The sequence below is a fragment of the Genypterus blacodes genome, unplaced genomic scaffold (genome assembly GCF_046128005.1).
Source record: "Genypterus blacodes isolate CSIRO-AG114 ecotype Tasmania unplaced genomic scaffold, CSIRO-AGI_Gbla_v1 ptg000156l_1, whole genome shotgun sequence".
In the NCBI taxonomy this organism is placed as follows: domain Eukaryota; kingdom Metazoa; phylum Chordata; class Actinopteri; order Ophidiiformes; family Ophidiidae; genus Genypterus; species Genypterus blacodes.
In genome coordinates, this window is record NW_027466957.1 from 440,001 (window position 1) to 467,500 (window position 27,500).

A 27,500-nucleotide genomic window follows, 5' to 3' on the forward strand; every position below is an offset into this window, starting at 1 on the left:
TGCTGCTCAACTGTCCTCCTCCCTCTCTTTCCTCTTCACTTGTAGGAGAGTGAAGGGTTGTCTGGATTGTTTTGAATGTGTGGTTTATTTCTATATCTGAACGTATCCATGTGTGTAAACTTGGCATTAAAAAGGCAAGACTTCCTGTAAACAGCTTCACTGCATAAACCTGTGGAATGTGTTAAACGTCTGGTCACCAGAGCATGTGTCGGATGTGAATTTGTTTGTGTGTGTCTGTGTGTGTGTGGGTGGGTTATCAGAGTGTAACAGGCATGCGCTCACGCACTTTAAAGTTATGACAGGCAGTGGAGTCAGGAGTGGTCTATCCCTTTGTGTCATGTTGTAGATCTTCAGTGTGTGTGTGTGTTTGCTTGTGTGTGTGTTTGTGTGTGTAAGTGTGTGTGTGTGTGTGTGTGTGTGTGTGTGTGTGTGTGTCTAGCTGGGCCGGTTCAGGATGGTCGACATGGATGGAGCGATGGGAGGAGGTGGGACCGGGTTAACAGGGGAGGCAGGCCCAGAGCTTTCGTTGCCCGGGGGAACAGGACCACGCCCGCTGTATTGGCCAATGAAAGAGCCGTCCTCATTAAACTGAATGTCCACACTGTCTCCATATTCGGCTAGAGAGTCGTCACTGCCCAGCTTGCTCTCCCCACACAGGGACGGCTGGCTTTCTGAGCGCTTCTCATCTGCATCGCTGAAAAATGGACAGAGAAAGAGAGGCCTCACAAACAAAGTAATGCAAATCATTTACCATTGATTTGCAATGAGCACCATTCCTCTAATTGCCTCCAAAACAACATAAAACAACATTGTCTGCATGTCAAGAAATGGAGTTGTCCATCTCACCTTGACTTTGAATGCTTCTGGCCAAGGTTTCTATGGCAATTTAATTGATCAAACTAATGAAAGAACAGCAATTTTAGAATCCTTATATTTGCAAATTAGAAAAGGACAGTCGGCCTGGGATAAAACCTGTTTGGTTGTGATGTAGTAATGCATTTGTTAAATCAGATGCTGATTTAAAAGGGCAGTAGGGCTTTAGGATGAGGGCTCTGTTTGCTCCTCATCCATGTTCAGGATAAGTGAGATGTTGGCTCCATATAGAGACGGGAGGCGGGACGTGGTGATTGATAGAGTGCTTATACATCTGCAGCATAAATGGATCTTATCTGGGTATTTTTACTAAGAAATTTCTATTCCAAAGCCATCAGACCCAACTGCTTTCCCATTAGGAAAAGATCGGGTAGCTTGTATAAATCCCTGCATTGTAACATCTACATGAAGCACTTCACTGTCAGTCCTGTTAAGTTTAGGAATATTAAACGATTAAAGAAAGTTCTGAAATGCAATCTGGGTTTAGGACAGCATGGAGGAGTGTATCTGACTGAAGAGTTCATTAATACCCTTAAAGCCTGTAATGCATACGCCAGAGGCATTCTGCTCGTCTGCATCACTCTCACCTGGCAAGCTAAGGGTTAGTTTGGTTTGCGCACAAGTGTATGACATATTGTTTATAGCCTGTTTTATTTGAAAGAAAGTACATGTAATGGACACTTTCTAGTTTTCTTTCTTTCTCTTAATACAGCCATCCAAATGAACATGAAGTGACTGTGACAAATGTATCAGCAGCAAAGCATGAGCATCTAGGTATCAAACAGGCAGTTAGAGCTCTCACCTCTCCAATGATCTGCAGGCAGAGCATGAAGGAGCGGCAGAGAAGTGAGGATAAAGGAAAGGAAAGACCAAAGGGAAAAGATACAATAAAGCTGAGAAAATTAAGAGCTACATGTAAGAAAAAGTGTGGAGATCCTGACAGTCCAATCCAGACAAATATCTGTGTGTGTTCATGTGTGTGTAGAGTTGAGAAAGACAAACCTGTACTCTCCAAAGGTCTCATCTTTCATTGGCCGGGCCTCAGAATCCACTTCTTTGTCTTCCTTGTCCTTGACTGCAGGAAGAAAACTTTGATATCAGACTCTGGACTAAATCAGTTACAATATCAACTCTGTATTTGTTTGTACGTGCCTACATGCCTGCATTCATGCTTAGTTGTGTGTGTTTACCTGCATATTTGCCGCCTTTACTGCGTTTGATAAAGCAGAGGATGAGCAGTATCAGCATCAGCAGCACGATGGCGCTGATGAGTCCGATGAACCAGCCTTGTGTGGCAAATCCACCAGCCACCTCTAACAGCTCTGAGAGACGGAGAAGGATTGATACCAATAAGTTTGATGTATGATTTCACCTTGAATCTTGTGAATATGGAGACAATAATACTGTTTATTTACTATTTGCATGGAAATGTGACTTGTGTACACAGATACTAGGTGTGTGTTCTGCTCCTACCTGGTCCTGTGGTCCATATCTCATCCTCCCACAGTGTGTCGTTTCCGTGCATGATAAACAGGTGGTACTGAGTTCCTGCTTGGAGGCCTGTTAGCGAATAGAATCCCTGTGTGGTGTTTATAACCTCTGACTCCTCCCACTGACTGCCAGCTGCAGCAAACACACATACACACACACACACACACACACAAGCGCACACAAACCCACACACAGCTTTCATTATTTTCTACCTCACCTGTGATTTCCATTATGTTAACACACTTGTGATGTAAACAATCCTCTTTCTCCAGACTCCTTTGTTCCCTCGTCCCTCTCTTACCGCTCTTCCTCAGGTAGTGGATGTAAAAGCCATGATTCCTACTCCGTTCTCCTGGCACCCAGCTCAGGTTGACTGACGTCTCCGCGGGCACCATGGTGATGTTTGATGGAGGAACTAAGATGAAGAGAAAGACAAGTAGATGTTTTGGAGAAAGAAAGACAGATGAGAGCAAAAAAGAAGAAGAGCGGGGAAAGGAAATGGATAGATTTGTCAGGACTGTGTAAATGTGGCAATTAAATGAGACATTATAATTGACGCAATGTGATTTTACCTCCATCAAGCATTGTGATGGCCCTCAGTGTGATTGGAGGTCCTTCTCCACCAGCGGTGCAGCCCATCACTTTAAAGTTGTAATGACTGTTGGGGTCCAAACCCTCCAACTCAAAGTGAGTCACACTGGGATCACTGATTGTCTCCATCTGCCACAGGCTGTCTCTGCTCTCCACTTCTAATGGATCACAAACATGAACACATCATCAGGGATTATTTCTCATATGATCTGAGAGTAAAGTAGTGAAAGAAACAGTTCTTACCCTGTTGGTACTGCAGAACGTAGCCCAGGAGGATGCCATTGGTTTCACTTGGTGGAGTCCAGTAGAGAGTCAAGGATTTCTCTGATGCACTCTCAGAAGTCAGGGATAGAAGAGGGCCAGGAGCTATACACACACACACACACACACACACACACACACACACACACACACACACACACACACACATACACCATTAGTGTTTCATGCCCAGTACTTTAATGAGCTTGTTTTTTGCTCAGTGTGTGTTGGTATTGTTTCAGACGTTGAAGTGGCTTCTATTCAATAATCATAAAAATGCTACTTGCAACTGGACTCAACATTTAAAGGCCATTTGTGACACTGAATCATACTATAACTACGCAAAATGTAGGTTTTGGTTACACTCACCTCCCTCTGGGGTGCTGAAGTGATGAGTTGGGGAGTGAGGGCCCTCCCCTTTGCTGTTGAAGGCAGTGATTGACAGCTCATAGTCTGAGTACAGTCGCAGTCCCGTGACTTCCTCTGAGGTCTTCATGCCTCTGACCGTCACCACCTTCCTCTCCTCTTCTCTGTCCTTCCCTCGCCCCGTCCTCCCCTCTCTGTCCCTGTCATCTTCCTGGTGCAGTTTTCCAAGGGACCTCCGTCCTCGTCCTCTCTGGAGACCCAGCCTCAACATGTAGATCTGTGCCACAGCGGGGAGAGGGGACAGCCAAGAGTGAGAGACAGAACGTGTGCACTGCATGTCACTGAACTTTCACTGATGTCCAATATGGGCAACAGAGGACATCACATCAATAGCATACAAGAGTTGTTGCTACAATACCAATAATTAAAAGCCTAATTGGCATTAGTGTCGTTGAGTTAGATTGTAATTGGTACCTTATAACCCAGCAGCATCCCTTGCACCCTCTGGGCTTCGTTCCAGCTCACTTTGACTGTGCTGTTCATCACTGTTACTGTTACCCCACCTGGACCGTCCAGAGGCACTGAGAGAGAGGAAGAGAGCGAGGGAGAGAGAGAGAGAGGAAGACAGAGGAGAGTGAGAAGGTGAGAAATCATGTTTCCACATTGCTATAGGAATAATATTTTTTGCTATTTTCACAGAATCATGTTTGCATCTCATTATCATTGTTATCTGCTTATAGAACATGATATTAGGTAAACTGTAGTATAATTATATGGCAAATCAACAGTAATTTTTGAAAGATGAAGCCAGTGATATGACGTACAGTCCTCCCCGGAGTGTCCGATCTCAGCAGTTGGCATGGGTCCTGCTCCCAGTGAGTTGACAGCCTGGACTTTAATCTCGTATGGTGTGTAGGTTCCTGTGCCATTGACTGCGAAGGGTGGAGCCTTAGCAAAGCCGTGGCTCCAGTGTGAACCCTTCCCACCCGCTGGCCTCCATAACACCTTGTACTGGAAATCCTGGCCATTGTGCAAGTGCTTGTCCATGTCCTGCACAGACACACATACATGAGATGTTTTCCGTTCAACCTTGGCCTACAGATACACACAAATGCATTCAGACTGAAGTACTCACATCCCATGTAATGCTCAAAGTCCCTGTCTCCATGGACTTAGTGCGCACACCAGTAGGGTTACTGTAAGGAACTGGAAGAGAGACACACAGAAGGAAGGACAGCATGTAAAGAAAATGTAATTATGACAGATCCTAGTTGAGATGTTGAGCGTGAGAGCTGATCAACAGTACAGCAGCAGAGTTTTGTGATACTCACCAGCAGGTGGCGTGCTGTAGTAGTCCGAGGGCTTGCTGGGCTCGCTGGGGCCCACCTCATTGACCGCTATGACCTGGAAGCGGTAGGTGCAGTAGGGCTGCAGGGTCAACTCCAAGTGGTTGACGTCTCCAGACACATTCTTCCACACCTCCCACCTCCACTTGGCCTCCTCTGTGTGCTGCTCCTCTCTGCCCTCCACAGTGAAACCTGAGAGAAAGACAGAGAGAAGAGGTGATGATGGTAGAACAAGCATCGGTCGCCAAGCCTTCAAAACTCAGATATAGAAGATAGGATATAGAAATAAGGTGGATAGAGGTAACTACTGAACATAGACGTATGTGCTGCTGGTGGTGTGTGTGTGTGTTGAGCACCTATGATAGGGCTGTTGTGTGAGCGTCCTGGGATCCAGATGAGGGTGAGGCTGTGGTCCTCAACATCAGACAGTTCCAGAGCCTTGGGAGCGTCCGGCCGTGCTGAGAAAAAAAACAAGCAACAGTGAGCGCTCCAATGGAAACACACCGACACACACATCTCACATTTACGCAATACACACAGACGTACCGATGACAGTGATGGAGCCGCTGGCCTCTGCGTGGTCCAGGTCGGTGATGACCTCGCAGGAATAAGAGGCTGTATCTTCTGATTGGGCATGTGTGACTTTCAAGGTGCCATTTTCAAAGACAGTGTACCTAAACACACATACAGACAGTGGAATTAGAGGGGGATAAGTAAGTTGGTGTTAAAGACTATATGTTATGATGTTGTAATGTTACTGCCAGTTTAATACACTGATACCAGCACTGGGAGTACGTTTAGGAGTACAGGTTGAAATGAATGTGCCGTACACTGTGTAGGACTACCGCTTACCTATCATCCGGTGATGACTCCTGGAGCTTGGAGCTGTCTTTACGCCAGACAATCTGGTAATCAACCAGCTGAGGGTCTTTGTAGAATTGACAGTCCAGCAGAGCGTTGGCTCCTTGGAGCGTCCGCACATCCTGGGGCCGGGTCAGTATCACTGTTTGATCTGATGAGGAACAAAGCAACAATGTGGGCATGCAGGCATTTCACAAAACTGGCAAAAGACAATTTGCATTTGTGATGTATCTGCGTGTGTGTGTGACTCACTGAAGATCTCCAGGTGACCAACAATGGAGATGTTGCTGTATTTGACAGAGCAGGTGTAGATTCCGCTGTCATCATGAGTCACGTTGGTCAGCTCTATTGTCCCGTTGGTCAGCAGGGAGATACGAGGGTCTGACAGAATGGGAACTGTGTCCTGACCCTCCCTAAGACGCGCACACACACACACACACACACACACACACACACACAAAGAAGCTGAGTGAGGGTGAAGCCTGGGTGTGGTCAGGGTCCCACATGGGAGACCAAGCTACAAAGTGCTTGCTGTCCAGGCAACCACTAGAGGTCGCTGCTCCTTTAAAATTGTGGGTCTGGCGTGACCGTTTGTGTGATGTTAGAAATGTAGAGGTTCAAATAGGCTTAAAATATATTTCATATGTTTGTAGAGTAAAGAATTTGTTATACTTTTCATACATATTTTATACTTTTTTGCAAATATTCATCTTAATTACAATACTGTTTCTGGTGCAAAGGGTTAATAGTTATTATTGTCTCTATTAGATTCGTAATATTTTAATTTCTCAATTTCCTCAGTATTTATTTATAGTTTTCATCAGAAGGTATATAACCAGAAAAGTGAATAGGTTAATAGGAATAAGTTCATTTTGATTGGCTGTTTGTCATTACATCATTAAATGTCATTAAAGTGGAACACCGACAGAGAATAGCTGCTGAATTATGCACTAAGGTTTTACTAAGACTGGTCTGCGACTTGACGGACACAGTGCTGGTGTGTGTGTTTGTCTTACCATGTGACGTGTGGTCGCGGGGATCCAAAGGATTCACAGTGCAGCCTGATATCTCCTCCTTCAATCACCCTGTACACCATTCCATCAGAGGATAGGATCTGAGGGGGGAGTTCTGATAGAGAGGACGGAGACAAAGAACAAAGTCAACATCAGGATGCAAACACAGAGCTCCGCAATACCTCATTGACCATTCCAGTGTGTGTCCATACCAATAACATAGACGTAGGTATTGAGGATGATGCTGCCATGTTTGTTGGTCGCCTCACACTGAAAGACGGCGGTGTCGGCGTATACAACATCCCTCAGTATCAACACGCTGCCGGACATACTCCGACGTAGATCCTCATCTACTCCTGCGAGGAAAGAGTGATGAGGAGAGGAAAAATGGTGACAGAGGAGGGCGGGAAGGGGTTAAAAGGAGACAATATTGCCAGCTTGAGAAAAAAAGGAGCATGGCGACGTCTACAAACTGACCACAAAGCAATGTTTAACCAAGAAGTTGCCTGCCAACAGATTAAGCAGCAGCTGTTACAGAGGCCCTGACCCTCTTTTCTGTGTAGTTTTAAGCAGCTGTGCTTATTGAGGGTGAAGTATCAATATATTCTTTGGCTGATCTGTTATAAACCGCATAGTTTGAAAGGTAGTAGTCGCACCATAGTTCCCTCTTATTTTCTGACTCTGTAAGCACTGAGGTCAAATGAGGATCTTGGCCACTCTATCTGAAAAAGGGATGCTGGAAAATTAATCCAAGCTTAAGAGCCTCTCTCTGTTGTAGTGGACAGTTAGTGGACTGCCTGTAAGAGCCAGGAAATGGACTCCTCTTCCCTGAAACCCATCTGTGCTCATCAAGCTCCATATTGTGTATAAGGACACACGCAAAAGTCAAGTGAACCGAATGAATTAAGTCTCTACTTTTAGCAATTTTGGAAATTTAGGGGTTTCTGAAATGTCAGAGCCAGATGGTCAAACGTGTTCTTGTGGCAAATAGTAAATGTAAACAAAACAGAAACTCTGACAGCTCCAGTCCAGAGTAAGCAGTACCTGCGAGGGGCTGACCGTTGATGCTCCAGGTGATGGCCGGGGTGGGAATGCCCTCAGCCTGGCATTCCAGACGGACAGTTTCACCAGGAGCGTACAGCTGGTTCTTGGGCTCCTTCACCCAGTAGGGTTCCGCTACGCAAAAATCAATAAAGACCAGTAAACTGTAATGTACGCATAATGTTCACCAGTTACTTGAACTATTTAACTGTGAATTATTAACTTTTCTGTACAGCTTTAATTTGATGTTATAGATACATTAAATAAAAGTCAGGCAGTGTTTCTGACAAGGTTTTGTTCAGCAGCTGTACCTTCCACACTGACAGTAAAGGAGTGTGTAGTGGAGCCGTGGATGTTGAAGGCTCTGCATTCATACTCCCCATCATCATTCAGGGTGATCCTGTTAAAGTGAAGCCAGTGGCCGTGGTTGTGCACCTGCCCGCTGGTCTCATCCAGGTTACTGTCCTTCTTCCTCCATTCTATTTGTGGCGTAGGTCTGCAGAGAGAGAGAGAGATAGGAAGAACAGATGGGAAAGCAAACAGATGGAGAGTGAGAAGGGAAAGACATGGATCAACTGACAGATATGGAGGAAATTAGGGTGAAACAAATGGAGGTGAAGAGTCCGGACTTCAAACGCAGATGAATGAGAAAGATCTTGTAATGATAGAATATTCCATCTAATCGTTAAGGCAAAATTATGATGAGATTCCATTTATCGCCATGGAGATGGAGCATTCTCTCTCAGGGGAACGAGGATAATTAGAGTGAATAGAAATTAGGAACGACACTGAGATAGATAAGACGATGTAATAAAATAGTGTGTTCGTGCAACACTGAACCTCTGTGTGTGTACTGTCAAACTATGATGTCCACAAAAGGCAATATCCTGCCAACTGTACACATATGATCATCAGATATAACCAAATGCCTTTGATTATGTCAATGATCTACCAATGAACTTTGAATAGAGACACAAAGCAGACATGGTGCAACATCATCAGGGAGTGTTTGATTGAATGTGCACAGCAGAGTGGGGCTGAAGCTCAAGGGAAAATGACTCCACATCATAAATTCATGAAGGATTCTGTAGCCTGAAGCGGTGCTCTTATAGACTTTAATACTCACACATACGTTCACATTTTGTAATTACTGAACATATCACCATTAGGGGCGTTCTGACACATTACTGCTTGAAAATGAGATGAAAAAGTAAACTCTGCTTCAAAATTTCAGCTAACAACTCATCCAACTGCCACATGCAGGTTTCCCACAGTTTACTTTTGGCAGAATGCCCTGCTAGTGTCATATGGTCAGGTTCTCATACACTTTGTGGAGTTGAGTATAAAATGTAGCTGACAGTGGCTTGTAGATAACTTGTGCGATACACTATGAAGTGGGAGGCTTTGCTAGTGCTGCTGTTCAGCCTGTGCAGAACACTGGCTGAAGAAGAAAATGGAGAAAATGACCTCCCTCAGCAGGTGACCCATGAGCAGCCAAACCTTCAGACAACAGCTAGAAGCATTGAGCTCTGGCGTGAGTTCATAGTTCTGAGAAACATGGTGTTGGAACAGACGGTCGAGCTGAGAAACCAAAAGGAGAGGGTCGATGAACAGAGAGCAGAGCTGAACTCAACCCAAACTAAACTAGAGGAACTCAGGAGAGAAAATGCAGTTGTGGTTTCTAGAATGACAGCAACCGAGACTGAGGTAAAGACCTTCAGAGATGAGCTGAGCTCCACTAAGGCTGAACTGCAACTCCAAAAGAGTAAAGTCGAGGAGATGGAGAGAAAGAACGCAGCACAGCTTTCAACCATGGGGGACAGAGTGTCAGCCCATGAGAAGAGGCTGGATGGTCTGAGTAGAGACGATTTGGCACTAACTGCACAGCTCACAGCCATGGAGGTCAGAATGAGCACCGGTGAAGAGATGCTGGAGGAGCTGAGGACCGAGAAGGCAAACCGACCAAAGGTGGCCTTTTCTGTTGGCTTGACAGACGCTGGGAAAGTTGGACCCTTTAATACAGACACAACCCTGACCTATGGGAAAATCTTCTCAAACATTGGCCAAGTGTACAACCCAATAACAGGTATCTTCACAGCCCCACGAAGAGGACTGTACTACTTCACATACACTGGTTTTGACTTTCAGGCTGTTACGTTTGGTTTAGCCTTGTATCATAACTACAAGGTGGTCTTGAGAAGTGCCGTCAAAAAGAATGATCAAGACAATATGTACTTCTCCAATGCAATCCTCCTCCAGCTGGAGGAGAGTGATGTGGTGTACGCACGTCTGCCCACAAATTATCAGCTCTATGATGATGGTAACAACCGCTGCACATTGACCGGCTTCCTGCTCTTCCCTTTGTAAGAAAGAGGATATCCAAACCCACAGACACTAACATGCCATTTAGCAGACACATTTAAATGTTTCTCTCAGTGTAAAGTACTTACTGTGGTATTACCACACACCTGCTAGGTGCGGTGGTATTTACCATGAATCAGACTTATTTCCCAGATCAGTAAGATTATACAGTAATGAGTGAGTCAGAGCTGTGTAAGACTCATTTGTGATGTGTGATGCAACAATAAAATGACATCAAATATCAATTCACAGGCTGTGCCAACTTCCTGTCAGATAAAAGGTCAAACAAGTGGACTGGATAGTTTTTATATTCATAAAGGCAATCCTGCTTTTAAACTTTAGTCATCCAAGTGTATTTCCCCCAATAATGGGAAGTGAATTAATATATTTATTGTAAAGCACTCAGCACACACACACACACACACATTACATTACATTACATTACGATCATTTGGCAGACGCTTTTATCCAAAGCGACTTACATTCCAGTTACCACCCTTCGCAGAGGGGGGAGCAATTGAGGGTTCGGTGCCTTGCTCAGGGGCACCTCGGCAGGGGCTCGAACCGGCAACCCTCCGGTTCCCAAGCGGAAGCTCTACCCACTGAGCCACTGCCTCCCCACACACACACACACACACACACACACACACACACACACACACACACACACACACACACACACACACACACACACACACACACACACACACACACACACACACACACACACACACACACACACACACACACACACACACACACACACACACACACACACACACACACACACACACACACACACACACACACACACACACACACACACACACAGTGAGAGACAGATGTATCCTTACAGGCCTTTGGCTAGACACTCGAGGACCACCTTGCGTGTCCTGAAGGCCAACACAGGGGTGTGGGAACCAGTAGGATGGAAAAGGTGTGGCTTTCGACCTCCAATGACATCATTAGCTGGACAGACAGACAGACAGACAGATGATGTAAGTGATTGATATGCACCAATTGAGAACCAAAGTGCAGTCAAAATAGGTTTGCTACTCGTCACACTGTGTGTGTGTGTGTGTGTGTGTGTGTGTGTGTGTGTGTGAACTCACTGGCCGCGACTTCTAGGGATATGGTTGATGCAGGCAGGATCGTCCTGGCATCTACATACGCAGCGTTGCAGTTGTAATCGTCTCTGCTGTCGTTTTTGATGAGATTAGCAAAGTACAAGTTTCCATCCAAGCCCACCGTCACTCTGTCGCTCTGGGTGATGTGCACCAATGCTGAAACAGAACAGGTGTGGAGGAAAAGGAGTTAGGACGGGAGGAGAAGACAGGAAAAGGAAAGAGAAGAGCACAGAAGGTGGAATACAGAGATGCAAAACGTAATGTGCACATTCCATTAGAAAGTGAATTTGTTACATTTCCTCAAGTGGGTTCACTTTGTGAGGAAATCCTCTTCAGTGCACTGCAGTATTGATTTTTAAGTACGAATTAAACAAATGTGAAACCAAAAGGAATGATTTCATCAGAGAGAGAGAGAGAGAGAGAGAGAGAGAGAGAGAGAGAGAGAGAGAGAGGGAACAGAATACAAAGAAGGAAAATGTAAGGAGGAAACTTATGAGCTGACAGTGCTGCATGCATTAGCTTGAGTGGAAACGTCTGCAATGCAGCGAACGGATGCAAATCCTTCCAACAGGCCTCTCAGCTGGAATGAGGGACAAACCCGCTCAGGTTTGAGTCACTCCTGGGCAGCTGGGCAGAGGGTCAGGCAGGCTGGGTGCTTATCGGAAAGATGGCAAAGTGCCGGACCATCAGTCACACAGACTGACAGTTAAGTGAACCATCACTGGGCATCGGACTCACCCTTGTCCATCCAGTGAATGGCTGGAGGAGTGGAGCTGTGAGGAGGGTTGCAGGGCAGGATGATGCTTTCTCCCTCGTGCGCTTCCTTCATTAACCGCTGCTGTTTGGGAAGAACGGGTTGAGCTGAAACAAAAAACAACAAATTATAAGTTATTTACATGTCTGGACTTAATACCCCTGTAGCCATTTTGGTTTTATATTGTCTGCAAGCATTCTGTTCAGGTAAGGAATGAAAGCATTTTGGAAATATACCCTGCTCTTTGTAAAACTGCTACATTAACTATTATCTCTGCATCTGTGTTTCATGTGCAGCATTATGAGTAATAACCGTCTGTATTCAGTGAGGAGCCTCAGCCTGCTGGAGCCTGTGGTGACATATGGAATCCTTACAGAGCTATTTATACAGAGGGAAATCCATATACTGTATGCAATATTAATTATTGTTGTTGTTGTTATTGAACAGGGGAAATGATGATGATGAATTACAGCGTCTGGTTCTAATAATAATGTGTGGTAGAGGGGGCTTTGCAGGCAATTACAGAATTATGCATCATGAGGAGGTGAATGAAGAGGGACACAGCTTATTCATGAGATAATGTTTACAATTCTCTCTCATCTGACATCCTGAGGGTCACTGTGCCACTAACACTCATCAACCATCTAATGGATTTAACCACTGTGTGCCTGCGGCCAGGCTAAGCAGTGTCGAGTGATACCCCGATTTCCCAGCACCACCCTGTGCTTGGCAACCCTGTGCATTCACAGGCATGAGTGACATCACAGCTCTGTCTCCAGGAAATAGTTACCAAGGCAACAAGAGATGAGAGAGCAGAACAGGTGGCCCCAGTCAACCTCACTGAGTCATTGAAGTGTGTGTGTGTGTGTGCTATCCTACTGTACCTGAATCATTTGTCAACACGAGTGTATATACATGTGAGTGTAGTTTTGGATGTATGTGGACATGTACGTGTTTGATTAATTGCGTATGTGAACATGACTTTATATCAGTGGCTGCACCTCTCGGCGGGCTGTGTGTGAGCGTGTGTATAACGGCAAGCTTGTGTGACTCACACTCTATGATGATCTGTACGACTTGCGTCATGGCAGTGCCGAGTATGTTCGAGGCGTAGCAACGGTAATTGCCTTGGTAGGACTCGATAGGCTCCTCCCCTCGCAGCACCCCAGACCCTTGAAGCTCCTCCCCAAATGCCTGATCGTCCTTCACCCAGCGGTAACTGGAGTCAAAGAAAGTGAGATCATGCTGAGACCTGGGAAACCACAATCACACACACAATCTGGACGAGCATGGAACACTTAAATAGATACATTGCTCAGAATACTTTAAAAGAAGAAAAAATAAATGAAGAATGCAGGTTATTTAGGAAGAGGATCTTAATGAGAAAGTATCCTGAATGGGCTGTTTTCAGTGGTTGAATGTGTCTTCAGCCGAAAAATGCGAATACAGTACATGCATATTTAACAAAACAACAAAAAAGCTTTGAGTTTGAGTAAGGAGGAGTTATCGGAGTAGGAGGGATAGAGAGCGAGGAGAAAAAGAGGGAGGGGCCATGGAAAAGAGGAATGGGAAGGCAGAGAGATGATTCTGTTATTGCTGTGATTTCATTAGAGAAGCATTTATTGCCATGCCAACAAGAAGGCCAGAAGAAGGAAGTGGACAAATGGCCCCCCACACACACACACACACACACACACACACACACACACACACGCACACACACACACACACGCGCACGCACAAACATAGTGGATAAATGATACACAGGTCCAGTTAGTGTACATACGTGGGTGCCGGGTTACCGGAGGCTTGGCAGAACAGACTGATGTCCTCTAGAGAAAAGGCTGTGAATGATGTTGGTGTCTTTGTCAGCACAGGAGGCTGTGACACTGAACACCACACACACACACACACACACACACACACACACACACACACACACACACACACACATAACAAATCAATGTATACTGTAATGAAATACTGAAAGAGATACAAAACGCTGTACAGTAAATGCAGCCTTTGAGTAGAGGGAGCAAATAAACGTGCACAAATGTCTGTCGAGTTGTCCATTAATTTACAATGTGTTGTGTTGATGAGATCAATCATGAGATCAATCATCATTATAATGCTATTTGTTGAGATAATCCACAAATGTCAAGATGGTATGTGATGATCACAGTCAGAGCTGTAGAGCAAATGAACGACATAATGGACCATAACCACATCCTGCTCTAATTGCCTGATTGAGGGAATCAAACATCAAACCAAGCCAGCGAGTTGAAAGTGTAATAAGTGTGTGCACAGTCACAATTTTTAATCTATTAGGACTTGAGTGTAAAGTTGAGAGTAACAGTGCTGTTACCGCAGGACTCAAATCAAGCAGAGTGTTGTTAAAAGCTGAAGGTCCTCACTCATTGTGATGGAGGACAGAAAGTCACAACAGCAGTAACAACAGATTGGATAAAGGACCTCTATCGTCTAGATGACAGGTTTGCGGGAACTGAGTGGGCATTGACGTTAGCAGGCAAGTAAAAGGCATCACACACACACACACACAGAGCTACAAGGAAAGTCACTTACTGTTATGCACTTTATCTGTTTGTCCAAACGAAAGCAGGGAAAGGAGAGCAGAGAGGAAAGACGGAGCAGATGACAGATGCACAAAGTGATTTAATTCACATGTGTACACATTCCTAAAAAGATGTGGTCATTGTAAACACTGAGATGTTTTTCTCTTTTCTGACTCATCAGTTTACATTTTTTCACTTTCTACCCCTCACTCTCTCTTCCTCATCTTTATTCTGTACTAATCCGTCTCGTTCTTTCTCCATCCCTCCCTCCCCTCATGTCCTTCATCTTCCCGTCACCCTCTCCCTTTTCCTCCTTTACTCCCCCCCCCTCTCCCTCTATCGCTGCCACACCCAGAAGAGAGGGTCACTGACTGAAGGTCAAGCTGAATCTGATTCTTCCTCTCGTCTCCTCTTCCTCTCCTCTGGGGCCTCTCTGCGGCTCAGACTGCTGACCTTTGACTTTGGCCTTTTATTCATATACATATGTGTTTGTGTGTATGTTTTGTATTTACTTCTACACATTTAGAGGTATAGTGGAGGTACTCACAGTCTTTGGGGATCTGGATGGCTCCTTGAGCAAATGGATGGGTGGAGAAGAGGAAGGAAAGAGGGAGGAGGAGGATTAGGAGGAGGGCAGGGGAGCAAAGCCCCCTATGGCCCGTCCACCGACGCTGTGACACACACATTTCTCAATGTCCCATGAACAGCAACACGACACACCCACACACTCATCAACACACACAAACACACACCCCCCTCTTGGCCTGTACACGCACAGACACACACACACTCCAGGGACCTCCCAGACCCTCTGGAGAGCGGGAGAGAGAAGACGTGTGTTTTGTTTTGCGTGTGTTGTTGTCACAGTCCAAACCGAAGGGCCCTCGCTCAGGTCCACGAGCGCTTTCTCCCACTGTGGAGAGGAGAGAGAGAGAGGGAGAGAGGGAAAGAGAGAGAGAGAGAGAGAGAGAGAGAGAGAGAGAGAGAGAGAGAGAGAGAGAGCAAACATGGGGGACAGAGATTGACCCAGAGAACAAAGAAAGGATGATTGGGGGTGCAGAGGACAGGGAGAGAGAAGAAAAGAAAGCAAAGAGATCATTAATTTCGCCAAACATCAATCACCATGGAACAAGACAAATATGAATCCACTAATTACACTGAATATTGACCTGGACGGAAGTATGGAAGAAGAACAATGAATGTGTTTGTGTGTTGCTGGAAATTCATTTTAAATTAATTGATTCATTATTTAAACACAGTTTGGAGGGAGCAAAAGAGAGAGATATCCAAAGTAGAAGCTTTTGTTTTTATATGTGTGTGTGTGTGTGTGTGTGTGTGTGTGTGTGTGCATGTGTGTATATTCACGTGTGCGTGTGTCTGTGTGTGTGTGTGTATGAAAGACAGAAGAAGTAGCGATTAGGTCATCCTGATGAAGATGGAAGATCAGATGAAAGCAGCAGGAAGCATCTCCTCTCCTAATGACATTACAAAGAGAGGCTCTTGTGTGTGTGTGCGTGTGTGTGTGTGTGTGTGTGTGTGTGTGTGTGTGTGTGTGTGTGTGTGTGTGTGTGTGTATGTGTGTGTGTGTGTGTGTGTGTGTGTGTGTGTGTGTGTGTGTGTGTGTGTGTGTGTGTGTGTGTGTGTGTGTGTGTGTGTGCGCGCGACTGCATTTCCATTCATTTAAAGATCTTTTGTCCCTGCCTGGTGACTGAGCACTGACCCCTGACAGCCTGAGCGACAGGGTAAAAGCAGACAGAAGGGTCAGACCTTCTGTCTTTGTTCGCTGCCACATTGGGCCCAAAGTCCAAATATGGTCGTTTTCACATTTTTACAAGATGCAAATAATTACACGTCCATCTGCAGGTCAACACTCAGGCTGGTAAAAATCTGCCCTATGCTTTGAAATACTCACAGCGACTCTGAACAAAAAAAAAGTCAGATCTCTTTAAACAGACGGTCAAAAATGCCTTCAAATTAATAACTTTCATAATAAAATCCAGTACATTGGATAGCAACACTCTAAATATATATTATGATATTATTATGACACCCGTAGGTGCTGATGACAATGATATATAGGGTTTCTGCCTGGCGTAACAAAGTCCCATCATACTGACACCATGCTGAGACTCTGGAGTCTTTGAAACAAGAACAGACAACAAGGGCAGAGGAGCTTACACAAGTTGTCATAACTTATCAATCTCAAAGGGCAACCGTGCCAAGGTCTTCCCTTAAAAAGGTACGCGCACACGCACACGCACACAGGCACACGCACAGGCACACGCACATGCACACACACACACACACACACACACACACACACACACACACACACACACACAGACGTGAGGTGAGGTGAGGGGTGAGGAGTGACAGCTGGCTAATGTAGACCCCCGCCTACATGCAATAATTACGCAACCTGTCCCCAGTGCATCTCTCTCTCTCTCTCTCTCTCTCTCTCTCTCTCTCTCTCTCTCTCTCTCTCTTTCTCTCTCTCTCTCACACACACACACACACACACACACACACACACACACACATACACACACAGGAAAGACACGCGACCCAATTTCGGTCTCTATTGTTGTCAGATATCAACCCAGCTAGTCTGTTATTGTTGTCAATTATGACTCCTGACTCGCACACACACATCTGGTCCACTTCATGGTCACTTAAACGCAACACACGCGCACACATGCGCACACACACGCGCACACACACACACACACACACACACACACACACACACACACACACACACACACACACACACACACACACTTGCCCCAGGCCCCAGTGGCTGCTGTTACCTGCCAGGCTTATGTACAAAATAAATGACCCAAACAGAACAGCGGGACATAAGGTGTGTGTGGCTGTGTGTGTGTGTGTGCTTGTGGTGTGGGGATAACGAGTAGCAGCGGGGGTTCTCCAGATGTAATGAGGTCAGGCAGAAAGTGTAACACGCGTACAGAAAATAAAGGAAGATGATGAAAAAGTGTCTGCGAGCTCCAGTGTGGATGCGTCTTCACTGAAGTCTTCACTGGCGTCTTCACACGCTCGTCACACACACGTCTGCTGCGTGCTTGTAAAAAACAAGGTTATTCGTCTGGACTTCCTTTAATTTAAATATTCATGGACCTCCTGCATGGCTGGGTTAAGAAGGGGGGAGGGGCCAGCGCTCATTAACGGATGAAGTCTTAATCTAAAGAAGCGACGTCTCCTTTGTTGTCTGCGTCTTTCTATTGTTAAAGACATTTCTGAATTGCACCGTGCACACGATGGCACTCAGTGCATGCGAGGAGCTGCACTGTTCTCTTTTATCGTTCCTTTGCCGTTCTGGGAATTTGACGCATTAACTGACGCTTCAATTAAATTAGCCAGAGGCCCATTAAAGACGGGGAAAGTCCACTTAGGAGTTAGAGATGAGTGATGACTGAGATGAATCCTGTTAGTACTCTGGGTTGGTGCTTCTCCATCTCCCAAACTGACCGACAGAGTTTCATATTTGACCTCATGTTAACCATTCGTATTGTAAACATTAAACGTTATCGGAAGCAGCACAGAGTTGGTTCAGGCCCCACGGGCAGCCATCGTTCTGTACCGCTTAACATTAAACATACTGTACCAATTTCCTGCCACCCCCCTATCCCCCTGCCCCCATCAGTGTGTTAGGACGTCCCATAAAACCTGAGGGGCTTTGGGGCAGGAGCGGGCAGGTGGGACAGTCTGCCAGGAGGCCTGAGGGGAGGTGAGAGGTGGAGGGGGGAGGGGGCAGGGGTGCAGGTGGGACGGTCTTTTGGGAGGGGGTATGGGTATGGGAGTGTGTGTGTGTGTGTATGCTTTAGGGGGGGTTAGGTAGAAGGATGGTGCCTGACGGAGCGAGAAATTCATTCATTGATAGATTCCGATCTGCAGCAGAGGATGGGAAGTATGGATGGAGAGATTAAGCAGAAGCAAAAAGGATGGAGGAGGAAGGGGGGGAAGGGGGATTCTTTCCTCTCCAAATGCACACAGCGCACACACACATACACACACACTCACACACACATACGCACACAAAAAAAGCTACTCCCAGTTTCTCTCCCTGTTGGCCGTGTGACCTAAATTCACCTAAATTCATTATTCATTGTGAGCCTCACACTTACGATTAAACACTAAATATACACACACCGACACACACAGACACACACAGACACACACAGACGCACACACACCTCAAAATAAGAGTGCTGACCATGCTACACAGTAAAGTGAGATTAAGCAGCAGCACAACTACCTTTATCAGTGTGTGTAGGCCTGTGTGTACATATAAATATGTACACACACAAATATGTGCATGTGTGTGTGTTTGTGTGAGTGTGTTTCTGTCTATAGATCACACTTCTGATGTCCTCCACCCTCATGAATATGGAACAGAGCTGTCATTTTAATATAGTACCGCCAAGGTAAATACGTCTTTGTGTGTGTGTTAGTGTGTGTGTGTGTGTGTGTGTGTATGTATGCAGGTGTATGTTTATCGACCCATTAATGATAACATGCAGTGAAGTATCTATTGTTTTTATTAGGATTTCTGGATTGATTGCTTTATTTGTCATAAGAAGCAATATTCTTTGCATATTATGGGAAAGATATGTCTTTTTTTCTATTACTTATTGATAGATATTATATAGATATTGACCAAAACTGATAAAGAGATATTTCCTGAATTTGTCCCTGCATGTCATTGTTTTCTTCCCTACGCCACTCAACTCTCTCTTAGTTGACGCTGGTGAAAATCCTCCTTGGCTGAGGTAGAAAGACTGAAACATCTCTTTTTCTTTACAAAGAAATGATTCTTCCTTTGCATTGTAGAAGAGGGTGTTGTGATCTGAACTCTCTCTCACAGTCAGTTTGTCTTGGGAATGTAACCTTTCTGCTAACGGTCATCTTTTCCGATCAATGACACATCTGATGTCATCATGCAGCTCTGTGTTATTTGGGGGCATATGAGCTCATACACACTCAGACGCTAAAGCCCACAGCCACGTGCCAGTGCTGAGCTTCCTTTGTGTCCGTGCCTAACTGGACTGTGAGTCCCCTGAGGAAGAGGAGGGGATGAATAACTCAATACGCATGAGGTGGATTCTGACAGTGGAACAAAGCACATCAAATGACACGCCTCCTTTTCCCTCCTCATCTAATTCCCCACTTTTTTTGTTTCGACTACCTATTTCTCCATCAATAACTGCTATTTGTCACTGTGTTTGCCTCTGCTTGTTATCGCCCGGCCTCCATATCTGCTCCAGGCGATGCTTTGATGTGAAAATTACACATTCTTATCAGCTTCAACCATAAAAGTGGGGCTGTAACAGAGAGGAGAGCATCACTGCCACACAAGGTGAGAATTTAGATTTGGTGTTGATTATGAAATCCTGTCAACGCTCAGATTTAAAGACATAATCCACATTTCCTCATTCATCGTGTATGGATTGCTGCTTGACACAAGACCAAAGAATTCACTTCAAGAAAGGTTTTCTTCTTGCTGCTCCGGGTTTCCTTGGCTGCACAGGATGTGATGTGTGTTTGTGCTTCCAAACAAAGACCCTGCGTCATAGCATGAGGCCAAGGAAAGGAGCTGAATCACCATCAAAAACATTACAGTATAATGAATAAAAACACTGCTCAAAATGACACATTTCCCTCTGTGATAACAAGCTCAGACTTTCACATTTCTGCCACACAAACGTCTCAATCTGGCAGCCAAATCGCCGCTTGTGTCTGTGTGCACAATGTCTGAAAAGTTCAGAGATGAGCAATTATTGGCTGACTTATACTACTTGTTTTTACTTTTCATACAAGATTTTGCAACCACTGATTTATCACTCCCAGGTGAGAGATCTTTAGTTTGCTCTGCACCTTGTCTGCACACTGTTGTGTGTGTGTGTGTGTGTGTGTGTGTGTCCATCACAATGTCATCGAGATATGAGGTGAGGGGAGAAAGTGTTTTGGGGATAGTCTCATTTCAAACATGTCTGTGTGTCTATATGTCTCTCTGCCATTCTCTCTATCATACTATTGAAATTGATCTGTTATCTGTCAATTCTCTCTTTATTTGCCTTTCATTTGAACGGGGGCCCAATTTACCCTCTGGTCCCATAGCGCAACACAACTCCATTCACATTCAAATCAGCTCTTATTGCCGTGACCGTGTTTAGTCACCTCTGGATTACCCTCTTCACACACACACACACACACACACACACACACACACACACACACACAGAGAGAGAGAGAGAGAGCGAGAGAGAGAGAAGAGAGAAGAGGAAAGCAATTCTCGAGTATTTGTTTGTGATTTGCCTCCACACACGACAAACAAAGCGGCTGTATAAATCTGTCATTAGTGACGGTATGTGCCTGGATAAACAGCCCAGGCCGCACTGGGTGGGTTTCAGGCACGGCAGGAGTCTATTAGACTTAGCCGACGGGCGAGTGGCACCAGCTGTGAGAGGCCACAGTGTAACAGAGCGCTCTGGGCGGTATATACAAGACCCACGGCCATACATCTATCACTGCGTTCAGCCCAAACAAACACAGAGGAGGAGCAGAAACTGAAGAACAGGACCGAGCAGTCGTTCCTAATCAAGAGGTCGAGCCATGAAAAATGAGCAGGAAACATTAACTATTAGTGTCAGGCAATTATTCAAAGAAACTGGGGAATTATTGAATAAAAAGAGCATAATCCTCTTACTATCTGATTAAATCTAATCATCTTAATTAACACAGTGGACTAAAACATGATGTCAAGTAAGCAAGTGGAGCACCTAGAGCTGTCAGACCTCCGGCTGGTGCTACACAAAGGAGGTTTGCTGTACTGCAACATCAATCAATACATGACATGTGGTGATTACAACATGGCTAAGCAACATCACTGGAGAAGGCAATTGTTCGTTCGTTCGTTCGTTCGTTCGTTCGTTCGTTCGTTCGTTCGTTCGTCCGTTCGTCCGTTCGTTCTTTCTTTCTTTCTTTCTTTCTTTCTTTCTTTCTTTCTTTCTTTCTACCTGACAGGGAACTGCTGCCTGACAAAGTCATGGTGCGGCTTTCTGTCAACAGTGGCAGTGGTTGGAGACTTTTGTGGGGATTCCCCTCAACAATGTTTCTGACAAGTTTGGAGGTGATTTGAGGAACGGTGCTCATTGTATACATGTACACACACACACACTCTCCAATCTCTCATCATAGTAGTGTGATTGATGTGATCATTTCTATAGGAACATATATATGCTTTGACATGTCCAACAATTCTTCCTTCATTTTAACACAGATGTCTACTAGATAACCACCCACCTACACAGACGCACACACACCCAAACACACACCTTGTCATACCACCACCGCACATATACACCCATCACATCCACCCACACACACCCAAAGCCCCGAGGCTTGCCAAGCTCTCCTCAACCACTTTTTTTCCTATGTTTTTGGTTCCTTAGCACCACCTCACACTTTATCTCTGGCAGGTAAAGGAAGTTAGCCGTGGCTTTGACTCCGGCTCAGATCTCATCCTCTTCATCTTCAAAGCCAACAATATTTGAGCTCTGGATGTGATCCGACAGAGCATCATTCAGACACAGATGTTTCGCCAGCCTGAAGAAACTTACTGCCAGAATGAGTTTTGGTTGTTTTTCTGGAGGCTTTCTGAAGCAGCTCATCTCTTTTTACAAAGCCACAACTCTACACTGCTCCCAAGTGAGAGATCACATTGCTGCATCTTCACTCCACTCAGCCTCTATTCATCGCCCTCTCTCTCGCTTTCCTTCATCCCTCCGCAGCATCTTTCCCTCTTTTCCCATCTGTCCTCCCCTCACCCCACCCTGAAAGACCGGGAAGGAAGATTTAAATTAAAAGGCGATGGGATGCTTATCACATTATTTAATCAGCCAACCAAAATGTCAATTTGCATTGTGTGTATACGTGTGTGAGGTGTAGACTCTCTCTCTCCCATCCCCTCCCATCTTTCCCCCATCACCATGGCAACCCCCTGACTCCAGCAGCACACAGCAATATTTCTCTCCCCCATCCCCCACGCTGCCCCTCCCTCTCTTCTCCCATCCCCCACTCTGTCCCTCCACACCTCTCCCTCGCTTTCCCTCCAGTGCCACTCCCTGCATCTCCTCGAGTCACCCCTCTCTCTCTCTTTCTCTCTCTCTCTCTCTTTCTCTCCTTCTCTCTCGCACAGACGCAAACACACATACACAGGTCCGCTTGCTATTGTCTCAATTCCCGCCTGCCTCATCTTGGATTTGAACAGATCTGGTCAACAGGAGGCTGCAGCACGTTAAAACAGACATCTGGTGTGTTTTTGCAACAAAGTGTTGAATATCCGTATATGGAGGCAGATAGGCAGCCTTGGGAGAAGTTATGACATCTGGGACAGTGGTATGAAGAAAAAGGAGAGAAACAAGAAAGCCAAATACAGCAATGTTCCCATTATTAAAATACTCTCATAGATGAAACCACATTTATCCCGTGTTGTGGTCAATTCTGGCTCATCAGACCCAACAATAAATCATTTGTATGGCTCCTTTTTCAATGTGAGATTTAGATCCTGAGCAGGTCTGTTGCATCACTTTTTGTAAAATGTAAAACCCTTTAACAAAGATTACTGAACAGCGAAAGAAATGCAAATTGAGCAAGACTATGAATTGAAATCATTTATCACTGCAACGGATGAGTCGCTTTGTTAATTGACAATGTGATTCCTGAAGGCTATTTTGACAGCGGAAGCCTCGTCTATTTTATTGGAGAAATTACTGATAGGGCATATAGATCAGGGTCATTGCAAATTGGATGATTGTGTTTTACGCAGATATGGATTGAGATTAGCTCCTGACCAAACCAATTTACTGAGTGGAAGATTTCCATCGACAACAGCTTGTGAAGGCCTCAGCATGTCAGATAGTGTCTGAATCCCTGATATGTCAGAGTGACTGTAGATTAGTAACAATGTGAGACAAACAGGCATACGTCAGGCGTGCTTCATGCTGTGGTTGATCAGGCTTGTTGGGGGTGTGACAGTAGGTTTGGTTTTCTTTTGAAAGTTTGCATTGTTTTCTCAATTAAGGCGATTTTTGTCTTCATGTGTCTGAAGTTGTATGAACACGGTGACAGTTCGTGTTTGTGTTTTGTCAATTGATGAATTCCATCCTCTAACTTATGTCTATACTTGAAATTATACTCTTATACACTTTTCCTACCTGCTTACCTACTTCCTGCTTCTACTGCGCTACTACAGCACTACTGGGCTGTAACATAACGTAAAGAGCGCATGTTCTGTGAGTCAGAGTTCAGTCATACATGCATACATTAGTCTCTTACACATCCTCCTGTGTTATTGTGGACATGTGAGTCACGTCCACACCATGTGCTATGTGTCAGTTCAGTGCTGATGATATTGCTGGTCAGATATTTGGTTGATAAAGTGTCTTCTGTGTTTGAGGTCATGTCATGAATGGACTCTTTTCACCAACTGCTGTGGTCAGAAAACACAGACACAAGTCACATATTTGCAGGCGGTTACGTGCGTGTGTGGGGTGGGGGTGTGGTGGTGGGACGGGGTGGGGGGCGGGCGGGCGGGGGGGGGGGGGGGGGGGGGGCTGTCCCTTGTGTGTGTGTCTACTTCTACACATGTGTGAACTGTACACATTAAAGCCACTGAGATTAGATTAGCTGTTTCCGAGGAGATTAAAGCCCAAACACCGAGGGGCTGTTAAACCCTCCTACAGTCCCTAATCCTAGCTAATGGATGCACCCCCCCTCAACCCAACACACACACACACACACACACACACACACACACACACACACACACACACACACTCATCTGCAAACACTGTAAGAAAAGGTTCTAAAAAATATGAGCGGAATAAGGAGGAGAAGAAGAAGAGGGGCATTCCTCCCATTTCTCAGCACAAAGACCTCGTTCAGAGGAGGAGGAAGTGAAAAACAGTGGAAAATAAAGAGACAGAAATGCTAAAAGAGAAGAAAGATGGATCAGAGGGGAGGGAGCGTGGGCGTGAGAGAGAGATGGATGAAGATGGATGAGAAAAGGCACAATGAGAAACATGCAGGAGGAGAAAGGCAGAGATAGAGAGAAGAAGAAAAAAAGAGCAAAAGTCAGACTAATCTCATTTTCTCAGATCAGACCTCCTTCTGACCTGCTGTGCTTCAACACAGACCTTTTAGTCTGGCTCCATCCTGCTTCCTCAACCTTTCTCCTGGGATGTTTAATTGACTTTATAGACATGCGGGGACGAGTGAAATGTGTATCTTTTACCCTGAATGTTGTGAAACAAATCTAGATGCTGCTTAGAAAGTCAGACAGACTGACTGCCAGGAGCCAAGGTAAACTTTTATGTTTCATATTAAGATGGTTGATCAGAAAGCAACATTTTGACATGTTGTTCTCTACTTCAGCACAATTGATGCTGAAATTAATTATTCAACAATGAAATACCTATCAATTAAAGTGATTTGAATTTTCCATCATTTTTACACTCATTATCCCTCAAATGAACACATCAAGCCGTAAATTATAAACATCGTTAATTTTTATTATAGTTAATATTTAATGAACCACAATAAATCATTTTTGAGTTGAAACTAGATTTCTTTTTCAACCAGATACCACATTTTTAATTAAAAAGTACAATTCCGTGTTGATTTTATTCATGGAAGAAATCCAAGCAGACTAAACTCATTCATTCCATTAACTCCTTCAGCACCACAGCTGGAAAACACTCACAGGCTGATATCACCTATTTAACAAAATGTCAGAATGGACTTCATGCATCAACACACTGATGTAGGTGTTCATGCTAATGTTCTGGAGAAGAGTTGAGCTGTCTGGTCTGTTAGTTTGGAGGCTGTAATAGTACAAAGGAAAATCGATAAAGTGTAAAGTCCCACCGGGTGGATTCAGCCAACTTAATTACTGTCAAGGATGTGAGAGAAAACAGAGGATTTGGCCAAAAATAAGCTCAAACTGATACAAACTTCTCCTCCTCCTCCTCCTCTCTTCCACACTTTTACTTCCTTTTCATCTGCCCTGTTTTCTCCATCCCCTCATCTCCTCTGCCTCTCCTGCTCCTTTGGATCCATTCTCTTCTGTGCAAAGTCTTTCCTCCACCCTCTTGATAAATCTCTCCAGGCTTTCATCCTATCTTTCACTCACTAATATCTCCTCCATTCACTGTCTAGCTTATCAAATTTCCTTCCTCAGTCTTCCTCCGCCTCCTCCTCCTCCTCCTCCTCCTCTGGCCTAATTTGGGGCGTTTTGCTGCCAAAGCAACGGCAGTGAGAAAAACCTTCAATCCAAACAACAGAGAGAGCTGTTTGCATGTCTGTCTCTGTCTCTCTCTCTTTCTGTGTGCGTGTGTGTGTTTTGTGGTTCAAGTGATGTTGCCACGAGAGGAAAGAGGAATTCAAGAGTAAACAGGCAAACAGAAACCTTGTTGCCGTGTGAGAAAGAGAGAAAAGGGCAGACAGGAAAAGCGGAAAAGTGGGAATTTCATACATCAAATCATGAGCGCTGACACTGCCCTGCAGAACTGCCCTCCCTCGCCCTCCTGGTTCTTTATGCAAACTCAGATTTCAGTATCCAGCATGAACATCGGAAAACACCACTCACACACACACACACACACAATCACACCACAGCGGTCACACTCCTTCTGTGCTCATCACTCAGCAGTGAGTATGAATCATTAAAAATGTAAAAGAAAGAGAAGGTGACGGACACGCTGAGTCCGTCTGAGAGTTTTAGCGTGAAAGGAATTCAGTATGGACCAATAGTGAATAATTCAGCACTGTGGTGTCATATAGTGCAACATTTCATTTAATATTGATATAAAACACACTGAAATATCAGAAAAAGAAAAAAGCTGAATCGAGTCAAGCAGACACTCCCCAAAGAGACAGAGCCTGTTTGTCCACACGAGGAGACTGTGAATGGCACTTTCATGTCTTTATGGTGAGATCAAAAGGTGGGCACAGTGAAAGCAGACAAGAGAATACACACACACACACACACACACACAGGGAGGGAGAGAGAGAGAGAGGCGTGCACATGCATGTATCTACAGTGCCACAGCCATACACCTCAGCACACACCCAGATCACCCACCACTAATTCACACCTGCCATCGCATTATGTAAGACATCATTACACACACACCCCACCCCCAAGCCCTCCACAGACACACGCCCTCACCCACACATGTAATTGCTGACACACACGCTTTTAACAGGCTTCCCTCCCTTCACACACACTCTTATGCATGGAATCACACACACACACACACACAAGGAGCATGCTGGGTTTCTATTGTCTCCATTTGTGTCTTACCTCTGAAGGTGTCTCCCTCTTTCTCCTCCGTCCTCTTATCAGCTCTCTCTCTCTCTTTCTCTCGCTCTTCTTCCTCCTTATCACGCCGTTGTCTCCCCCTGTCTGTCTCGTGCTTGTCCCGTCCACTGAGTCGTGCTTTTGCTGTTTTCCTTTGCACTGATGCTGCAGTGGTACATAAAACACACCCTTCTCAGCTCCGGCTCTCCTCCCTCCTTGCTGCTCTCTCATTGGCTGGTTCACAGGGATGACATCAGCCTCTCTCTCTCCCTCTCTCGCTCTCTGTCTCTCTCACTCTCTCTCCAATTCCCCTGGCACCTTGCGCCCCTCCCTTCTACTTTACCTTACTACCCCCCTCTCTCTCTCTTTCTCTCTCTCTCTCTCTCTCTCTCTCTCTCTCTCTCTCTATTTTTACCTCTCCATCCTTTCCTTTCCTGTTCCAGTTTTCTTGTCTTACTGG

The 27,500-nt window shown here is 45.2% G+C and overlaps 2 protein-coding genes across 2 annotated transcripts in view; one reads left to right on the plus strand and one right to left on the minus strand.

Moving 5' to 3' along the window:
* LOC143012783 (neural cell adhesion molecule L1.1-like) overlaps positions 1 to 15,344 on the minus strand; it is a 17,692-nt gene extending 2,348 nt beyond the window's left edge. Inside the window, exons 1-28 of the mRNA XM_076166084.1 lie at positions 15,206 to 15,344; positions 14,669 to 14,683; positions 13,872 to 13,974; positions 13,141 to 13,304; positions 12,070 to 12,192; positions 11,317 to 11,487; positions 11,059 to 11,173; positions 8,155 to 8,339; positions 7,847 to 7,978; positions 7,015 to 7,158; positions 6,806 to 6,917; positions 6,042 to 6,202; positions 5,781 to 5,940; positions 5,475 to 5,602; positions 5,285 to 5,386; positions 4,914 to 5,120; positions 4,718 to 4,788; positions 4,407 to 4,632; positions 4,057 to 4,163; positions 3,586 to 3,859; positions 3,199 to 3,321; positions 2,937 to 3,113; positions 2,639 to 2,779; positions 2,347 to 2,496; positions 2,064 to 2,195; positions 1,876 to 1,948; positions 1,676 to 1,687; positions 1 to 694 (exon numbers count right to left, since the gene is read on the minus strand). The exon at positions 1 to 694 is cut by the window's left edge and continues 2,348 nt beyond it. Of these exons, the coding sequence (XP_076022199.1) occupies positions 436 to 694; positions 1,676 to 1,687; positions 1,876 to 1,948; positions 2,064 to 2,195; positions 2,347 to 2,496; positions 2,639 to 2,779; positions 2,937 to 3,113; positions 3,199 to 3,321; positions 3,586 to 3,859; positions 4,057 to 4,163; positions 4,407 to 4,632; positions 4,718 to 4,788; positions 4,914 to 5,120; positions 5,285 to 5,386; positions 5,475 to 5,602; positions 5,781 to 5,940; positions 6,042 to 6,202; positions 6,806 to 6,917; positions 7,015 to 7,158; positions 7,847 to 7,978; positions 8,155 to 8,339; positions 11,059 to 11,173; positions 11,317 to 11,487; positions 12,070 to 12,192; positions 13,141 to 13,304; positions 13,872 to 13,974; positions 14,669 to 14,683; positions 15,206 to 15,344 (3,906 nt within the window). The 3' untranslated portion in view covers positions 1 to 435. The remainder of the gene's footprint in view (positions 695 to 1,675; positions 1,688 to 1,875; positions 1,949 to 2,063; positions 2,196 to 2,346; positions 2,497 to 2,638; positions 2,780 to 2,936; positions 3,114 to 3,198; positions 3,322 to 3,585; positions 3,860 to 4,056; positions 4,164 to 4,406; positions 4,633 to 4,717; positions 4,789 to 4,913; positions 5,121 to 5,284; positions 5,387 to 5,474; positions 5,603 to 5,780; positions 5,941 to 6,041; positions 6,203 to 6,805; positions 6,918 to 7,014; positions 7,159 to 7,846; positions 7,979 to 8,154; positions 8,340 to 11,058; positions 11,174 to 11,316; positions 11,488 to 12,069; positions 12,193 to 13,140; positions 13,305 to 13,871; positions 13,975 to 14,668; positions 14,684 to 15,205) is intronic.
* On the plus strand, positions 9,233 to 10,210 carry LOC143013228 (uncharacterized). Its single transcript, XM_076166787.1, has one exon. It carries the CDS (start codon positions 9,233 to 9,235, stop codon positions 10,208 to 10,210), a length of 978 nt encoding a protein of 325 aa, XP_076022902.1.
* Positions 15,345 to 27,500: the final 12,156 nt, after the last annotated feature.

Excerpts from the sequence above, each read along its gene's own strand:
- LOC143013228 (XM_076166787.1), top strand. The coding sequence starts at position 9,233 with ATGAAGTGGGAGGCTTTGCTAGTGCTGCTGTTCAGCCTGTGCAGAACA.